The sequence below is a fragment of the Hypanus sabinus genome, chromosome 23, assembly GCF_030144855.1.
Source record: "Hypanus sabinus isolate sHypSab1 chromosome 23, sHypSab1.hap1, whole genome shotgun sequence".
In the NCBI taxonomy this organism is placed as follows: Eukaryota; Metazoa; Chordata; class Chondrichthyes; order Myliobatiformes; family Dasyatidae; genus Hypanus; species Hypanus sabinus.
The window spans coordinates 5,926,833-5,947,668 of NC_082728.1; the positions used below are offsets into that span (position 1 = coordinate 5,926,833).

A 20,836-nucleotide genomic window follows, 5' to 3' on the forward strand; every position below is an offset into this window, starting at 1 on the left:
TAGGGGCGGAAATATCAAGTACCAGAGGACATGCTTTTAAGGTTAAAGGGGGAAATTTTTGTTTTATTTTATAGAGTGGGGTAGGTGCTAGGAATGGGTTACCACAGGTAGTGGTGAAAGCAGGCAGTTTAAGCAGCTTTTAGATAGACACAGTATGATAGCATAGTGGTTAGCACAACACTTTATAATACTAGCGATTGGGATTCAATTCCCACCGCCATCTGTAAGGAGTTTGTACATTCTCCCCATGATCTTGTGGGTTTCCTCCCACAGCCCGAATATATACTGGTTAGTAGGTTAATTGGTCATTGTAAATTGTCCTCTGATTAGGCTGGGTTGCCAAGTAGTGTGGTTCAAAGGTCTGGAAGTACTTATTCCACACTGTAATGCAATAAATATATAAACAAAACGGATATGAAGGGAATGGAGGTAGGTGGATGATACACAGGAGGACGATGTTTAGAATGAATTGGCATCAAGATTGACACATTGTGGGTCAAGTGGCCTGTTTAGTGCTGTACTGTATGTTTCTAAGAAATGATCTTTTATTAGATCTATTTTACCAGTAGGTTTTAGCAGACTTTTGGCACTGTCCAATTTAGTAATATTACTGAAATGTGTGCAGGTGGAGCGTTCCTTCTGATTTCTGATGCATCATGCACTTAGGTACTATCCTGAATGCTCCTTTAGCTTGATAATGGGCCACTGATTCCCAGCTGGCAATGGGGAAAGATGCATTTTCTCCCCAAGGTTTTGAGAACATCCTTCAATGTCTTTCGCTATCCATCTAGTAATGGCCATTTGGAGAAGAAGGACTTAATGCAGCCAGATTGGATCAGTGTAGGCAAGCATCATGAGTATGCTTGAGCTGAATTCTATGATTCTCATTTCTTCCTGTGATAGGAATATCCTGCCAAGTCTGTTTTGGGTCTATGATGGACTGGCCAACGTGAGTGTAATTAAGGCCTCGATGTTACGGATTTTGGCTAAGGATCCTGTGAGAGGATTTGAAGGAATGTGCAGATATAGCATTCAATACTTTGGGGGAGGTGGTGCAGGTTATTCAAGTTCCAGAAGCACATAAGAGGATATGAACCTCTCCTGTCCTGTAGACCAGGTGTGTTGTGCTGCTTTCAGCTTTTGACCTTCAAACTTCTGGAAAAAGTTATCATCAGCGACTTGAAAGTACAGGTGTATTTTATCAACAATATCTGCCAATTAAACATGTCAATAATATTACTTCACTGGTTGTCAAGCACTGAGGTACTTATTTCTTAAATGTGGGTAAAACACTTGCAAAATTAACCTCGGCAAGTTCAGGATTCTTTTCCAATTATAGATTTAATTAGTAAAACAGCATTAAGTACATAGATGCTGGAAGTGGACTAAGGGAATGTGAGAAGGAACACAAGGAGCCCTACCTCTGGAAAACATTTGAATGGTTTGTAAAATCTGCTGTAAAGTGTTATAGGTTTTAATGCAGATTTCCCCATTATTGGAGAAGATTCATCTGAATGTTTGGCCAGTGGCTTATTATTGAGATACAAGGTGAAGTAGACCCTTCCAGCCCTTTGAACCCCGCTGCCCCGATTTAATCCCAGCCTAATCATGGCACAATTTACAATGACCAATCAACTTACCAACCGGTTGTGGGAAGAAACCACGGGATTCAGAAGAAACCCACACTACACCACCATTGTCTTGGCAATAATTATGAGTAAGTAGAAGATCTGCAATGAACGTCAAGTAAAGACAGACCGAGAAATAAAGGCATCTTATCAGCAGGACCTCAGGTTCAAGTGAGTGCAAGCAAGGAGGGAACATGGTCAGAAAATCTAAAATTTATTCCTTTATGGATTTGTTGGACTATAAAAAGAGAATCAACATTGCTGACTGAAAGGAAATTAATCTTCCTCACCCCACCACCTAGTTTTCAGATTTGTTCACCATATCCACTGTGAGAAAATTACCTAAATCGAAAAGAGCAGCAAGATTTTGTTCTTAATGATATTTATTCTTACACAGCAGAGACAATGAAATATATTAACAAATTCAAATGTGCAAGACTGAGGTTAAAGTTTGCCTGTGACTGCTGTAACTGTTTTTGTTATATATTCAATCTTTATGCATTCTAAATATACTTAACCCTGTTAAATGAATCCCAAGTACATTGTGCTGTTTCCATTCTTGCATTCAAGAACAATCACAGCAAGAAATTGACAGGGATCAGGAACCAGGTCATCTTCCTATCCTTTTAGCAAGAGTATTTCCCATTTCTTTCTCCAGAGTCTCGCAAACTATTCAATTTCAGCAACATATCTTTATTAAAAGTTATCATTGAATTCCATAGCCTTTCTTGCTGTCCATTCCAGATCATAACAAAACTTATACATATAAAACAAATTAATATTTGAGATTCAAGATTGTTTACTGCTGTTTTTCAGTACACAAGTGTAAAGCAGAACAAAGTGATTGTTACTCTGGATCTGATGCGGCATTAAAAAACAAAATAATTATAAAATCAATCCTATAAAAGACAATCTACAAGTAACTCTGAGTGTGGCTGTATATATGAAAGATTAGCTTGTATACATAGATTGATTGTGTGTATATATAAAGTAAGATGATTTTAAATATAAAGTTATTTTGGACACCTTACTAGAACTTTCTTAAGGGATTGCATACCACTTTACATCAGGCAACTGGTTCCTAATTATATGCTGTTTGCTCTCAGTGAAAAATTGTGCTGGCCCGAACTTTGCCTCCAGGAAGAAATAAAAAAAACGAGGGAACAATGCAGATACTGCTTGGACTGTATTTCAGAGGACCTGTCCTAGGCCCAGCATACTGAAGAAAGCATGGCATCACCTCTACTTCCTTAGGAGTCTGTGGAGATTTGGCATAACATCTATAATTTTGACAAACTTTTATAGATGGCTGGTGGAAAGTATATTGACTGGCTGCATCACAGCCTAGTATGTAAACATCAATGCCCTTGAATGGAAAAATCCTACAAAAAGTACTGGATATGGCCCAGTCCATCGCAGTTAAAGCCCTCCCAACCATTGAGCACATCTACATGAAACACTGTCACAGGAAAGCAGCATCCATCATTGGGTACCCCCACTACCCAGGACATGTTCTCTTCTTGCTACTGTCATCAGGAAGGTATAAGAATCTCAGGACTCACACCACCAAGTTCAGGAACAGTTACTACCCCTCAACCATCAGGCTCTTGAACCAAAGGAGATAACTTCACTCGCCCCATCATTGAAATGTTCCCACAATTGACGGACTCACGTTCAAGGACTTTTCCTTTCATGTTCTTGATATTAATAGATTATTTATTATTATTGTTTCTTTTTGTATCTGAATGATTTGTTGTCTTCTGAAATCTTCCATTGATTCTCTTACAGTTATTGCTCTATAGATTTGTTGAGTATGCCCACAAGAAAATGAATCTCAGGGTTGTATATAGTGACATATATGTACTTTGATAATAAAACTTGCTTTGATTTTGACCACTTGGCTCCAGATTGCAACAATACTTTGGTCCAAAAATCTGAATTCCAGAAGTGAGGAGAGAGAAATTGTCTTAACATGAAGGTGATATTTGGCTAAATGAAAATCTTGCACAATGGAGGATGATCAATCTGTCCAGGCCCAGGATATCATTGCAGGAGTTTCTCAGGGTCGTGTTCTCGGCACAACACCTTCAGCTGCTTCAATAATGACATTCCTTCCATCAAAGATGTAATGCTTACACACAGCTTCACAGCAGGAGTTCCTCAGAGCTGAATCTTAATAGCAGCGCATAGAGAAGTGGTTAGTTTATTGCTTTTACAGTGCTAACAACCCAGGTTCAATTCCCACTGCTGTCTTTAAGGAGTTTGTGTGCTTGTCCTGTGACCATGTGGGTTTCCTCCCAGCGCACTAGCTTCCTTGCATATTCCAAAAATGCATGGGTTAGCAGGTTAACAGGTCACATGGGTGTAACTGGGCAGTGTGGGCTCACTGTCAGAATGGCCTGTTACTGTGCTGTATCTCTAAATAAAGATGAAAAACATAATCCAGAATAAAGCAGGTGTTTTATGGTTAATGTTTACCCCATTCATTCCCCTATATGTTCATGTCTACACCAATGATACACGATTGCAAAATGTACCACCCACAAAATGCATTACAATAACTCTCCTAGACTAATGCCAAATCAACAACCACAAAAGCTTCAAGTACATGGAAACATCACACCTACATGCTATCTCCAAGTTACACACCGTCCCAGACAACCCACCCTGCAAAAACTCATTTCAGGGAGGTAGCACCATCAATTTGTGGGAGACTCCCGGGAGAGGTGGGATGTCTGCAATAGAGTAGAGGCAGGTTCGGTATTGTCATTTAAAGTAAAATTGGATAGGTATATTGATAGGAAAGGAATGGAAGGTTATGGGCTGAGTTCAGGTCTGTGGGACTAGGTGAGAGTAAGTGCTTGGCACGGACCAGAAGGGCCGAGATGGCCTGTTTCCGTGCTGTAATTGTTACATGGTTATAAGGTAGCTCCTTAGCAGCAAGCCAGCTAGTTTAAATAATTTTAGCTATGCTAATGAACGAATGACACCTGTTAAACTCACCTCAACATGTCTTTTAATTTTACCCCACCATGGGCAATAGAAAAATCACTGTTGCAAACAGTGCAGCAAGCAACACAGTCATTATTTTTGATCCCTATTAGGCAGGGGTACACCTTAGTGTAGTCTGGGGTGCAGTACGTTTTATATTTTCTTTTTTTGGAACGCTCTGCTATTCAGTCCATCATGTCAGCTCTACTCTTCCATCATGACTGATTCATTATTCCTCTGAACCCCATTCTTCTACCTTCTCCCCATAACATTCGACACCCTTATTAATCAAGAACCTATTCATCTCTGTTTTAAATATACTGAATAATTTGGCCTCCTAAACCAACTGTGGCAATGAATTCCATAGATTCACTGCCCTCTGGTTAAAGAAATTCCTCCTTAACTCTGTTCTAAAGGGACGTCCTTGTATTCTGAGCTGTGCTCTCTGATCCTAGACTACCCCACTATATGAAACATCCATAAGACCATTAAGGCACAGGAACAGAATTAGGCCACTTGGCCCATTGAGTTTGTGCCACCATTCAATCATGGCTTATTTATTTTCCTTTTTAACCCCATTCTCTTGTTTTCTCCCCATAACCTTTGATGCTGTTACTACCCAAGAACCTATCAACTTCTGCTTTAAATATAGCCAATGACCTAGCCTCTCCCGACTACTGGAAACATACTCTCTCCATGACCACTCTATCTAGCTCTTTCAATATTCGATAGGTTTCAATGAGATTCCCCCTCATTCTTCTAAACTCCAGTGAGTAGAGGCCCAGAGACTTGTTTCTGTTGCTTTGTTTCAGTCCTGGTACAGCGTCTCCTACATCAGAACAGCAACAGTGGTTCAAGAAGGCTATTTGCCATCACCTTATCAAGGGAAAGTACAACACAGAAACAAGCCCTTCGGTCCATCCAGCGTTTGCCAAACCATTTAAACTGCTTAGACCCATCAACCTGCAAGTGGACTATAGTCATCCATACCCCTGCCATCCATATACCTATTCAAATTTCAATTAAACGTTAAAATTGAGCATGCACCACTTGTTCGTTCTACACTCTCATGACCCTCTGAGTGTATAAGTTTCCCCCTCATGTCTCCCTTGAGTTCATGAACCAGTATCAGTCACCAAATTAAAATGCACTCAAGTAAACTACTTTGTTTCAATCACCTTAAAATAAGGACCAAATTTACCAAGATGACTAAAGTTTATACTTGCATGATTTTTGACTGAGGATACTCCAACAAAATTAGAGACCAGTTTTCTGAATGCAGAATGGAAAATAATCACAGTGTGTAAATCAGCCTCTTAGCTAAAGGCGGATTCATTCATTTTTCTTAAGATAATGTGCAAACACGCCAGGGAACCAAAGTCATTTTATGAAAGTATAATGATCCAGAAAGCACTGTGTGAAAGGAGAGTGGAAATAACAGTGAAGGTAATTTTCAAAATCCAAATAGGTATCTTTGAAATTGAACAATCTGCAAGGCTATGCAGAACATGAAAATGAGAATATTTTAAACTTGGGTTGTTCAATGAAATAATGTAACAGTAATGGTATGAATTATCCTCTTTGCTGTAAGTTGTATGATTCTACCATAATAATCTAGTTTCAAGAAAAAGACTGCAGGGGCACATTGGCCTAAATTAAAAGAAAACAAGTCACATACCTCTTCAGGAAACTCTTCACTGACCAGAGACATAATCAAAGATGTCTTCCCCACCTTAGCTGCACAAAGGAAAATAAATAACTTTACTCTTTAGTCATGATCACCTGTCAGCACATCAGGTGGTTCACCAGCAGGTTTACAATTCATTGCTAATATCTGGTGAGTTGGTAAGGGCCTTACCCGAACACATATCAAGCAGAGTTTGCTTTAAATGACTGCTTAATTACTTTCCCATATTCAGTGTTCCCAAAGATGCTTTACTCAGAAAAAGGATCAATATGAAAATGCTAAGATCATATATAGAGAGGCAAGCAGTAGTGTTTAGTGTGGAAGTCTAGGGCCAGAGGGTGTAGCCTCAGAATTGAAGAAGCGTCTCCTTAGTACAGAAATGAGGAGGAACTTCTTTAGCCAGGGGTGGTGAATCTGTGAAATTCATTGCCACAGACAGCTGTGGAGGGCAAGTCATTGAGTATGCTTAAAGCAGGTGCTGACAGGCTCTTGATCAGTAAGGGAGTCGAAGGTTACAGGGAGAAGGCAGGAGAATGGGGTTGAGAGGGATGATAAACTAGCCATGATGGAATGGTGGAGCAGACTCAATGGACCAAATGATCTAATATTGCTCTTATGTCTTAATGGCCTTATGGTCTACTGGAGAACTCCTTGGGAAGAACACTTGCTCTAGCAAAGCATGACAAACTCTTATTTGAAGCACTTTAAGTTTGCAAGCGCAAAGGTTTGCCTGCCTGCCTCTTTGCGGGATGCATGAAGCTGTCTTTGTTTCAGTTTTACACAAAGTACAACAAATGTGCTGTTTCTCTAGTATATCAGTAACTGGATTGGTGTCGTTTCTCACAACTGTACAGAACTCACAAAACTCATTACCTCAATTTCCATCCTGTTAACACTTTCACATGGACCAGCTCTGTCTTTTATTCTGCATCTCTCCATCTCAGAACACAAGGACCACGCACATCTTTTGCAAGCCTACAGACTCCCATTGCAGTCTTAATTATGTTTTTTCCAGCTTCATTCCTGCAAGGACTTCATTTCATTCTCCCAGTTCCTCCATTTCTGCTGTGTTTGTTCAGATGATGAGACTTCCCACCCAGATGCCTCAGATGTATCTTCCTTCCTTCTGAACCATGACTTCCCGTCAGGGTCATGACTGTTTCTCATCTATCTCTCACACCATTGCTCTCATCGCAGTTCCTCCTGGCGAAAGCAAGGAAGGAGTTCTTTGGTCCTCACCTTCCATCCCATCAGCCTCGGCATTCAATTGATCATTCTTTGCACTGTCAGTCAGCTCCAACAAGATACCATCACAAGACACATTTTCCCATCCCTTTCCCATTCAACACTATGGAAGATGCCAAAATCATTCAGTAGCCTGCTAAAGAAACCCTTGAGAAAAATAATTCTGAAAATTCTCCATCCCCATCAACCACTTCCCACCCTGCAGCAGTTTCCCATGCAATTATAGGAAACATAGAACAGTACAGGCCCTTTAGTCCACAACTTATATAATAGCTACATGATGTCCCTTCTCCTAAACTTGATGCCTTGCTTGATGAAGGCCAGCATTCACAACACCCTCTTCACCACCATGTCTGCTTACACAGGCTCCTTTCAGAGACACGTACTCTTATAAAACTTCCAGATCACTCTGTTCCACACACTCATCAGTGCCCCACCATTCCCCGTATAGGTCCTATCCTGGTTTGAACATCCAAAATGTATCACCTCACAATTATTTAAGGTGAAATCCATTCTGATGTTTGGTCTGAACGACAACTGAACTTCTTGATCATGTTTGCATGCCTTTGTACATTGAGATGCAACTTGATTGGCTGATTAGATATTGGCATTAATGAGCAGGTACACAGGTGAATGTATAAAAGAAAGTGGCTACTAGGTGTATAATTGCACCATCATAAGTAGAGAAAGTTACTGATAAACCCACAGGCCAAATGCAATGTCAATAGCAGTAGAATGTGCAACTTAGACACAAAGGAATGGTTGATAAGAAGTGAAGGGGAAAACATACTGCACTGACCAAAAATTAACATAAGAAATTAACGATGGCTCAAGAAATGCTGCAGAAAATTCAGGGCTGAGCAGGTGGCAAGTGTCATATTGTTGTCATGCAAGAATGTAGAACTTGAAACTGGTAATTTCAGGCAAATTAGTAACCATCTGGGTTGCTAAGATAGCCTAAGGGCTTTCCATGTGATGCTGTGAGTGGGTGCTATAGTCAGCTCCAGCTTCAGAAGGACTAATTATAGAAACGTAATGAAGAAAGGTTCATTCCTGAAGAATATCTAACAACGTTTAGAACATTAGGATAGGAGGAAAGCATAATGTTGCATATAAAAAGAGGACATAGCGGACTATGAGATACTGAAATTATTCAGCCTGGGAAACATCATTGGTTGCGTCTCAGCCTGGGGGAAATGTAAAAATTATTTTTAATAAAGGATTCCATTCTGGGACTTAGTTGTGAGTGGGTAATGTACAAGAAACAAATGGACTGTTCTCAGATTGAACAAGCTATGTATGTCTTTGACAATGAATAATTAACTAGAGGTCACGAGCATTAAATTCACACACCCTAAGCAATGTCAATAAATTAGAAATCTGCTACAATATATATGTATATATGTAGATAAACACATTTTGAAACAGGTAGGACAGAGCAGCTGAATGACCTTTCATGTTGTAGATTTTTATCTGTACTTGTATTAACAGAAAACTTGAAAAAGGATCTAGTGTTTTTCTGGCATAAGTGTCATGTGAGACCAACAAATAACACAACAATAAGTTACCTCTGATGTGTCTCTAGCTGTAACTTAACCCTAAGTGTATCAAAACATTGGTCAACTTACAAACAGGAGTAAACTCAGAAACAAGATGGCTGAATCACCAACCAAACCAGTCACAAAGCACTACAGCACTGAAACAGGGTCTTCGGCCCATCTAGTCTGTGCCAAACTGTTACTCTGACTAACTCCATCAGACTGCACTTGGACTGTACCCCTACATACTCCTCCCAGCCACGTACTTATCCAAACTTCTCCTAAATCTTAGGGCGCTACGGTAGTATAATGGTTAGCATGATGCCATTATAGTTTGGGTGCCAGAGCTTGGAGTTCAAATCTGGCGCAACCTGTAAGTTCGTATTTTCTCCCCATGACTGCGTGAGTACATATTTGGATTGTGGGAGGAAACTGGAGCACCTTGGTAAGTGATGGAATAGAAAGGGTGGGGTGAAATGTAGGGGTACACTTGGGAAACTTGTATTCCAAATGCCAATATGAACATACCAGTATATTTTCAAAACTGATACAAAGGATAAAATTCAAACTGGTAATCCTGATCTCGTGGCCACTGTCCCTATATTGATTTACTCTAAACTAAGCTTGTGGAGAGTCTCACAATCACCACTAGGGTCTCAGCCCAAATCTTTGACTGTTTATTCCTCTCCAGAAATCCTGCCTGACCTGCTGTGTTCCTCCAGCATTTTGTGTTAGTTCCTCAGGATTTTCAGCAACTGCAGAATCTTGTGATAACTAGAGGGAGACTTTATTTTCAAAGTTTTTTTTTAAATTGTAGAAACTATAAGGAAACTTCGAGCATCCACAATAATGAAAATTCCTGATGTAAACTGAAGATGGGCCTCTTGCATTTAAGATTCATACCATCTCTCAGCAGTGTATAATTCTATGAAAACAATTCCAATAGTCACAATTAAAGTCTGAAACCCAAATTATTTTGTTCCCCACAAAACAAATACAACTTGAAATTCCTGTTGTTGGCTTTGAGCCATTGATTGTCAGGCATGTTATAGAGAGTAACAAAGCACAGAAACAGACCCTTCTACCCATGGCAGTGCCTGCACCTGACCCTTAGCCCCCCCAAGCCCCTCCATCCACATACCTCTTAAATGTTTCAGTTGTACCATCCTTTGACTGCTCATTCCAGGTACTCACTACCCTCTGTGTAAAGAAATTACCTCTAGCTTTGGACTCCCCAACCCTGGGAAAAAGACGATGAGTGTATACTCCTCATGACTTGGTAAACTTGTACAGTCTCTCCTATGCTCTAAGGAATAAAGATCTAGTGTGGCCAAATTCGTCCTATAACTCAGACCCTTTAGTCCAGGCAGCATCTTCATAAATCTCTTCTGCAGTTTCTCCAGCGTGACTATGTTTTTCCTGTAATGGTGTGACCAAAACTGTACACAATACTTCAAATGTGGTCTCACTAATGACTTGTATAACTGTAACATAATGTCCCTACTCCTAAAGTCAATGTCCTGCCTGAAAGCCAGTATGATAAATGCCTTTTTCGCGACCCTGTTCCCTCCATGACGATCACAACCTTCTCGTGGTTGGAGGCTTGCATGCCTCAATTACCTGGAGAGCTATGCTGGCTGGATCTGGGCTTTATGCTTTGGCTCTTGGTGGGGTCATCCATGCCAAACAGGTCAAAGGGTAGAGGACAGATTAAGATTGGTCCACTGGTCACTGGTCCTCCAGGTTCTTGTGTGGGGGGGGGGGGGGGTTGAAATTCAGCTCAGGGCTAACAACACTACCTTAGAACTACCTAGGCTTTACCCATAATCCTCTATTTTTCTAAGCTCCATGTAGCCATCCAGGAGTCTCTTAAATGACTCTATCGCTTCTACCTCTAGCACCGCTGCTGGCAGCCCATTCCAAGCACTCATCGCTCTCTGTGTAAAAAACTTACCCCTGAAATCTCCTTTGTACCTGCTTCCAAGCACCTTAAAACTATGCCCTCTCGTGCTAGCCATTCCAGTCCTGGGGAAAACCCTCTGACTATCCACACGATCAAAGCCTCTCATTATCTTGTACACCTCTATCAGGTCACCTCTCATCCTCCGTTGCTCCAAAGAGAAAAGGCCGAGTTCACTCAACCTATCCTCATAAGGTAAGCTCCCCAATCCAGGCAACATCCTTGTGAATCTACTCTGCACCCTTTCTATGCTTTCCACGTCATGACGCAACGATGAAGAACACTTCCACATCTGAGAGTGACGGTATTCTTGACCCCAGGACTTTCATGACTGACAGTAGGGAAAACTGAGAGGAAGCTACTGAGTGCTGTGGACCAGAGCAACCTGAGAGAGCGAGTGTACTGTTCACTGAAAACAGACGTAAAAGGAAGCAGGATGATACTTGTTTACTGCCTGTTCCACCGCAGGCATTTAGGGCAGCAATGAAGTTCCTGCAACTCTGGCGGTCCTGACGAAGGGTCTTGGCTCGAAACGTCGACACTGCTTCTCCCTATAGATGCTGCCTGGCTTGCTGCATTCCATTAGCATTTTGTGTGTGTTGCTTGAATTTCCAGCATCTGCAGATTTCCTCATGAGAGGAAGCTAATGACATGATGAAGGAAGCCCTGAACACTGCCAGAGTTGCAGGAACTTCATTGTTGCCCTAAATGCCAGCGGTGGAACAGGCAGTAAACAAGTATCAGCCTGTTTCCTTTTACGTCTGTTTTCAGTGAACAGTAAACTCGCACTCTCAGGTTGCTCTGGTCCACAGCACTCAGTGTATCGGTCCTGCTCCGATTTCAATGTCCAAAATGCATCATCTCACTTTTAGCTTACTTGAAATCTATTTGCCATTCCTCAGCCCATACTCCTAACTGATCAAGATCTCTTTGTAATTCATTGTAACCTGCTTTGCTTAGAATATGACTCAAATTTAGTTTCAATGTGCACAAGCCATGTACCAAACAGACAATAGAACACACAAATAAAGACAAGATTAGAGGAATACAGGTTGTGGAGGTCTCCATCCACTTGTATCTACTCAACTATTCAATTAGATCACAGTTTATCTTTATAATTTGGCATCACTGTCCTGTGCTAATCCTTCAATTCTCCTAGTATCCATCAATTTATGACTTCAAGATAATGAACAAGCCTCCACTGCCCTCAAGGGAGAGAACTACAAAGATTAATAGGACGAAAAATTTCACTTAGTGAAGAAACTTCTCTTCTCTATCCTTCATGGCCAGCCTCTTATTCTCAGACTGTGACGCTTGTCAGAGGAAACATAACCCTTAAATCAATGCTGTCAGGAACTGTTGAGAATTGTGCATATTAATGAGTTCACTTCATTCTCATGAACTCTAGAGTGCCTAGCTTACTCTCTTCTCCGTGAGAGATTGCCCTTGTCCCAAGAAATATTTTGGTAAATCTTGGTTGTAATCCCACTTTGATAAGTAATATAATTTCTCAGAAAGGGAAATCATATCTGTTCTCAAAATAGCAAGTGCAGCCTCATTAGGACTCTATTTCACTGCAGTAAGACACCTTTATTACTCAAATTCTATTGCCAGCACATTGTTTGTCTTCCTATCTGCTTGCTTTATCTGTATGTTCATTTTCAGTGATTCATGTTTAAGCCCATGAAGTGCCTCTGAATTTTCCCCCCAAATCTCACAATTCCAAATAATCAATTTATCCATATTTATGGAAATTGATGATTCTAATCTTTCTCACATATTATATTCCACTTGTCTTGTCCTTGTTGAGTAGCTTAGCCCATTTATAACCCCCCTGCTTCTCTGTATTGTCCTCAGAATCCATGCATTCAACCAACAATCCTTTATAAAATGACATAGAATATGAACAGCTGGAGCTGCAGCAATTCTACCCAGGGAGTACTCTCTCCCAACATGAAAATGACCTGCTTACATATTCACAGCCAGCTCTCAATCCAATTCCAACCAAAAGCCTTGCTGTTCATAATTCACAATAAACTTACAGCTCCTTTACCACTGAAACCTAAATACTCACACATATACTACTACTTAGAAAGCTAGTTAACTCATTTCTTCTGGTAACACCAAGGATCAGTTTCAAGCTTCGCAAAAGATGATTTAAATGACAGTTACTGTCCTATGAGCACACACAGCATATCATAAATAAAAGAAGTGCTGGAAATCCAAAGCACCACACACAAAATACTGGAGTAACTCAGCAGGGTGGGCCAAGTGGCTTCCCCCTTCTTTTCTAGTCCTGAAGAAGGGTCTCAGCCTGAAACATCAGCTGTTTATTCATTTCCATTGATGCTGCAAGACCTGATTTCCCCCAGCATTATGTTTGTGTTGCACATGCAGCAATTTGCTTGTGAGTTGTTTTATAATAATCTGTCCCTAGTTCATTTCCTTAAATAGAATATAAAAACCATATCCTTCTTAAGTATGACTCCCTTTGTTAAAAAAGCATTTTTAATAAATTATTATTTTGGAAAAGTTACTAAGGAATGAACTTAATTTTCAAGAGCCCCGTGCTTACATATTATTGTACTACCAACGTGTCAAACCAACTCCCTCATGCATGAAACCTCTCATCTATGTTCACAATCCATTCCAACTACAGAGCCTATAATTTAGCAAGTGACTGTTGTCCATTAAATCACAGCGTCACCTTCCTATTAACGAATCCCATAACACAACTTGCAAAAGAGCATAGAAGTTTCCCCTTTCCAAGATTAGTAATGAGTTTGCTAATTTACTCATTTAAATTTTGTGGATTCTTGTCATTTAGGATGATCAGATTTACTTGTATAACAGTGCTTTCATTTCAGAAGCATTACAATTGCTTCCTCCCAATTTTCTGTCAAATCCAGTGAACTAGCCACAATTTTGATGAAAGGTTATGGACCAGATATTTCAACTGAATTGTTTCCCTCTCTACAGATGCGTGTCATACTGAGCCTTTTCAACAAACTGTTTTTTAAAATGTCACATGTTCTATTTAGCCCTCCAGTGGCACACAACTTTGTACAAAAACAAAACATAGGTAAAATGTCCAAATTCAAAATCAAAGCCAATACACACTCAGTGGTCACTTTATTAGGTACATCTGTACACCTGCTCATTAATGCAAATATCTAATCGGCTAATTATGTGGCAGCATCTCAGTGCATAAAAGCATGCAGACATGGTTAAGAGGTTCAGTTGTTGTTCAGACCAAACATCAGAATGGGGAAGAAATGTGATCCAAGTGATTTTGACCATGGAATGATTGTTGGCACCAGATGGTATCATTAGAGCATCTCAGAAACTGAACATCTGAGATTTTTGTGCACAACTGTCTCTAGAGTTTACAGAGAATGGTCAAACTTCAAAGAACGGTGCAAGAAACAAAAAACATCCAGTGAATGGCAGTTCTGTGGGTGAAAACACCTTGTTAATGAGAGGTCAGAGGAGAATGGCCAGACTGGTTCAGGCTGACAGGAAGGCGACAGTAACTCAAACATACGCTCAGTGACTAATAGTCTGGCCTCTGTGTGTATGTCACCATATACTATCTTGAGATCTTATTGCAAGCATTTACAGGTATATAAAGAAATACAATAGAATTTCTGAAACTCTATAGACAAAGACTGGCAAGCAATGTGCAAAAGAAGACAAATTGTGAAAATAAGAAAAATAAATAATATTGAGAAAATGAGTTGTCATCTGTAGGTTGTAGAATCAGTTCAGAGTTGAGGTGAGTGAAGTTATCTATGCTGGTTCAGGAGCCTGATGGTTGTAGTTTGAGGAGAATCCCCAATTGTTCATCTCTAATAAGTAGTTCAATGCTTTTGGTAGAAATCTGAGAAACTACCAGAGCACCCTATCAGGCACACCATGACATATCATAACTGTAACACCCTGGTTAAGAATTTTACTGCGAATGCTGTAGGGTATTTCATTTAATAGTTTTCTGTAGAAGCAGTGTGTTCTGCTGATAGTGTTTGAGTTTCCATTAAAGGTAAGGGGTTGTGATGTTCAACTTGGGAATTTTGGGTCAGCCAATCAGGATGGTGGAATTGGGAGGTTCTAGAGAAAGCTGGACAGAAAGGCTTTGTGAAGGTCACTGATAGGGGTTGTGGTCTTTTTCAGCAGAAGACGGAAAGAGAAGGTCGAGGGAACTAGCTGTAAGATCCAATCCGGCTGGAATGCGTGATTCTATGGAGTCCAAGATGGGAGGTTCTACTGGTGATCAGTGAATGGGAATCGGCACCATGAGTAAGAGATACATCCAGCTTTTGGAAGATATGAGCTCTACCTTGTGCACATTTGATTGGTTTAATTAATATGGTCCCTTCTATTTTCCTTTTTTTTCTTTAATAACTGTTTCATTAAGCTGAAATTCATAAATAAACCTTGTTTATAAATGTGCGCAGTGAACAATCTGGTATTTCTTAACAACGGACATTTGCATGTGGGTAGTATTTACACAGTATTTGCTCAGATTGAGTTTGGGGTGGTTGAAACATCCCAACTTTCCGGTCTGGTGGGTCCAAAGTCATACTGACTCTAGACATATGGAGTTCGAGAAAGGCGAATTTCTTACTGCTGAGTTCAGTGGCTGTTAGCGAGTGGCTAATGTGCCGTGTTTCTGGAGAAACCTGGTAAAAAAAAAAGGGGTTTCATAACATTTAAAGAGGTAAGCTAAATCAAATTTCATTAACAGTAGTATGGATTGCAGAGAAACACAAAAGGTTACTATGAAAGTATTTCCAACTTCATATCCTCCATTACCAAATGATATAACAAACCAGATAAAAATTTCTTGTACTTCATTCCTGGTAGATCAAATCCCTGAATTTCCATCATTATAGTTATAGCATCAAATAAACAGAATAACGGAGAGAGGTGATGGCCTGCTACATTAAAGAAACAGTGGCAAAGCAATCATGTTACAGGGCTGGTAATCCAGAGATCTAGGCAAATGTTCAGAGATATAATTTTCAATCTGACCAAAGCAATTATTCAAATTCACTTAATCAATTAAATCCAGTATCTACTTTAATAAACATGAAGCTACAGCACTAATGGAAACCCTATCTGGTACACTGATGTCTATTAGAGTCATAGAACACTACAGCACAGAAATAGGCCCTTCAACCCATCTAGTACGTGCTGAACCTGCCTGGTCCCACCAATCTGTACCCAGACCATAGCTCTCTACACCCCACCAATCCATGTACCTATCCACCAATCCACGTACCTACCTAACCAATTCGATTTAACATTGAAATCAATCCTGTATCTTGTTAGTTCCACACTCTCACCACCCTCTGAGTGACAAAGTTTCCCTCAAACTTTTCACTTAACCCATGACGACCTCTAGTTCTCATCCTACCCAACCTCAGTAGAAAAAGCCTACTTGCGTTTACCCTATCTACAGTATATCCCTCATAATTTTGTATACCTTTATCAGATCTCCCCTCATTCTCCTACACTCTAGGGAATAAAGTCCTAACCTATTCAACATTTCCCTCAGGTCTTCAAGTCCCAGCACATCCTTGTAAATTTTACCAATGCTCTTTCAACCTTAAAATAAAAGAACATCTGACATCCTCAAGTGATGTGGAACCAAGCCTCATATGAAAGTACTTGTTGCTTCACTGCCCTTCAGGTTGTAAGTTAATTGCACTCAGTTGTACCACAAGTACATTAAGGTCACTTTATCATAGTTTTTATATATTTAAAAAAAGCTATATAGTTTATGTATATTTAAGCTATCTAATGAATTCATATTTATTGTATTTTTCTAATTAATGTGTGTTCTGCATCAGTTCCAGAGGAACAATTATTTTGTTCTCCTTTACATTTGTTTACTGGAAAAGACTTGAATATGATATTGAATCAGGTAGGGCTACACACATTGACCTTGACAACAATAGTCATTGAAAGCAACAAAAAAAGTTGATTGAGTCCAATCTGTTCACAGTTCTCTATAAGTGGTGATGGCAACTTACAAATGTAGTGAAGGCAAGATCTATGGAGGGAAATAAACAGTCGGCTCTTTATTCCCCTCCATAGATGCTGCCTAGCCTGCTGAGTGTGTGTGTGTGTGTGTGTGTGTGTGTGTGTGTGTGTGTGTGTTACTCAAGGCTTCCAGCATCTGCAGAATATCTTGTGTTTATAGTTAAGGCACAGGTTGCAAATTTTAAGTGGGACATAAAAGGTACTGTGGAACATGCTGTTAAATAAATTTCAATGAATTGATGATGCAGTGAAACATTTTTGTCTGAATGGTAACTTGTTGATTTCAACCACAGAACTTATCAATCTTAATATAGAAAAGTAATTTCCTCTCATGCTGGTGTTCCAGTACAGTCTGATGTGTCTGTTTCACCTAGTGGACCAAACAGATTACAGAGCAGCTGGTCAACAATGTGAAGCCAAAAGTGATAAGTAATTGCTCCACATTTGCAAGTATTTCATTAGTGGCAATAATGCCTGAATTTCGGTATAAACAGCTTGGGAGACGTACCACCTGAATTCTGATTGAGGGATTTATATTTCAGTGTGAACTAAAGCAGATTCACATATGCCACATCTTACCCTCTCGTTATGAGACTGCTACCAAGTAAGTTCCCACTAAATAACCCTTTTGTTCCAAGTTGACCAATGCCCTCCCACTCACATTCCCTCAGGTACATCCTGGCAACATCCTTCTAAATTTTCTCTACTTGTTCAATCTCTTTCAAACTTCTCTCCACAACTCAATCCCTCGAGACTCGACAACATCCTCACAAATCCCCTCTGCACCTCTGTGACCAAAACTGAATACGATACTCCAAATGCAGCCTTACTGATGTCTTTTACAACTATAACATAATCTCTCAACTTCCGTACGCAGTGCCCTGACTGATGCCAGAATTCAACTTAACCTCCCTGTTCACCTACGATGCCACTTTCAGGGAACCATGTACTTGCAATCTTAGACTCCCTGTTTTACAACTCTCCAAAGAGTTAAGAGATTCCAAGTGTAATGAAAAGTTTAGACGGAAGGTGAGTATGTGAGGAAAACATACTCATGAAGAGGGATGAAGCACCAAAGGTGCTGAGATGGAAATAGTTGAGACTGTTGTGTTAAGTATTACCAACAACTTAGGCCCCAGTCCAACCATGTAGACGCAATTGCCAAGTAAAAACTCCAGTATCTCTACTTCCTCAGAAGGCTAAGGAAATTCAGCATGTCCCCAATGATCCTCACCAATTTTTTTTACAGATGCACCACAGAAAGTATCTTATCTGCAGGCAATGCAGCTTGGTATGGCAACTGCTTTGCCAGTCAGCATGAAACTGCAGAGTTGTGGGCACAGCTCAGTCAAATACAAAATCCAGCCTCTCCCCTTCCCACCATTCACTCTGTCCAGCATATGTTTGTGAAACATCACATGTAACTTGGCTACATTTCCCGAATTAAAATATTGGCAATGCATAAAAGGAACATCTTTGGCTTTCCAATGGACTTATGTTGTACTATCATGAAAAGTTCCATCTTTCTTCCACTGGGATCAAGAAAAAGTTCAGAGAATGCTTTTATATGGTAATTTTTACTTTGGTTGGTAGGTTGAATGGAGAACATAGAATAGTACAGTACAGGCCCTTCAGCCCACCATGTTGTGCTGACCCTTAAACCCTGCCTCCCATATAACCCCCCACCTTAAATTCCTCCGCATTCCTGTCTAGTAGTCTTTTAAATTTCTCTAGTGTATCTGCCTCCACCACTGACAGTGCATTCCACGCACCAGCCACTCTCTGAGTGGCCAAAACACAAGGAAAACTTCCTTCTCTTTGACGCATTTTACATTAATACCTAAGAGAGCAAATAATACCTCAACCTAGGTTAGATAAATAAGTTTCAGGACTGTGGTTGAAACACATGACCTTTTGATTCAGATGTGAGAGATCTACCCACTTGAGTAATAGACTGAACATTTAAGAAATGGAAAGAGAGAGGTCCAAGAGCCACACTATTAATATTATTGGGAGGTGAAATTAAGAGTGCAGGATAATAAACGGTTCATCAAGCACCCCTACCACAACCAGGACTTTCCTGCGCCAAACATTATAATTCCCATTCCCGTTATGATGTGTCAGTCCATGGCCTCCTGTGTCAAGATGAGGCCACCCTCAGGGTGGAGAAGCAACAAACCTGATGGCATGAATTTCTCCTTCTGGTGAACAAATCTCCCCATTCCCCACTCCCACTGTGATCATTTACTTCTTCTCACCTGCCCTGGGTCCTCTTCTCCTTCCCTTTCTCCTATGGGCCACTCTCCTCTCCTATCAGATTCTTTCTTCTCCAGCCCTTGACCTTCCCCATCCACCTGACTTCACTTATCACCTTCCAGCTCGCCTCCTTCCCCTCCCCCCACCTTCTAATTCTGGCATCTTCCCCCTTCCTTCTCAGTCCTGAAAGGGGGGGGGGGGGTCCTCGGCCAGAACGTCAACTGTTTATTCATTTCCTGATATGCTGAGTTCCTCCAGCGTTTTGTGTGTGCTGCTTACGATGACACGTTCTAGGGTTGGGGATAAGGGCTATAATTACAACTGATACGACTCCATCCCTTAAAGGCTACTGGCTAAATACCTGTAATTTCCCAACCATTAAAGTGAGTGTAAAATGGGAAAATATCAGCGTAAGGACAGATATCGGTCGCTGCAGTTGACGTACACGCCTTGACTTCAGAACAGCTGATCTACTAGTGACAGCACACGAGGTGCATCCACGACTGAATCAACTATGAGTGTCACACTAGTGACACTTTATGCACAACCACGTTGATAAGAGAAATATGGTAGGATGAAACAAGAAGGGGTTACAGGAAAAGATGCCGAGAACACACTCGCACAGAGGAATATGGGCCAGAGGAACGGATACAATCGTCAAGAGACAACTAAAGATGTCGATTAATTCCTACGATGAGCGGAATATATTTTTATTTCCATGAAGGCGCCAACTGACTGGCTGCCGGTAGCTGTCGTGCTGACACCCTGCAGGCTCTAACCTCCTTCGGCTTCAGCTAAGTGGGAAGGTCATAGTTAAGGGGACATGTCCCACTACCCCACAGGCTGGTCCGGAGGCGGCGACCCCCCTCCCACTGCCAGCTCTCGGACCTCGGCGACAAGGTGGACCGTCCCCACTTCCCCACTCACGTTCTCCAACCAGCAGAATCCTCACGTCCTTCTTCATCTTTGCCGCCAGGCCTGGTCGCGGTTGGGCCCGGCCAGGAGCAGAGCTGCGGCCCGGTGTGCCGGGAGCAGGAGGGCGGGGGTTAGGCCCAAGCCCAGCGGCCGCTGATTTTTCGTCTCCAGGTGGCGAACTCTCCCTCCGACTGGGTCAGGTTTCCTCAGAGGTCAGGCATCGCGGTTCCTCTGCACTCCATCAGCACGCCTGATTGCCCCTACCGCCGCCGCCGCCGCCGCGCTCGCTCGCCGTTAGCTCTCCTCCGCGCTCTCGCTCCCGCGAGCTACGTGCGCGCTCCCGCACCCTGCTCGACGTAGGCGCGCCCGAGCTTCGACGTGCACGTCTCCGGATTCTTTGCTCGTCCAGATTAAACCCAACGATCAACTCCATTAGTTTCATTGTGTCCCGGATTTGCCCTGCACTTGCGCCGAGACTCTTAATTCTGCACTGTTTTACTCGTTTTATATTTGTAAGACCAAGAAGATGAATCTGAAGGTTCTATATGGTATACATACTTTGGTAATAAAT

The 20,836-nt window shown here is 41.2% G+C and overlaps 1 protein-coding gene across 5 annotated transcripts in view; it reads right to left on the reverse strand.

Moving 5' to 3' along the window:
- Positions 1-20,618, reverse strand: part of rhot1a (ras homolog family member T1a) — a 74,969-nt gene extending 54,351 nt beyond the window's left edge. For 2 of the 5 annotated variants that reach the window (XM_059948250.1, XM_059948249.1), the window contains exons 1-2: positions 20,278-20,616; positions 6,298-6,356 (exon numbers count right to left, since the gene is read on the reverse strand). In XM_059948250.1, the coding sequence (XP_059804233.1) occupies positions 6,298-6,356; positions 20,278-20,314 (96 nt within the window). In that variant the 5' untranslated portion in view covers positions 20,315-20,616. Of the gene's footprint in view, positions 1-1,918; positions 1,971-6,297; positions 6,357-20,277 lie in introns of all 5 variants that reach the window. The other 3 variants (XM_059948251.1, XM_059948248.1, XM_059948252.1) reach the window with 3 other exon arrangements.
- Positions 20,619-20,836: the final 218 nt, after the last annotated feature.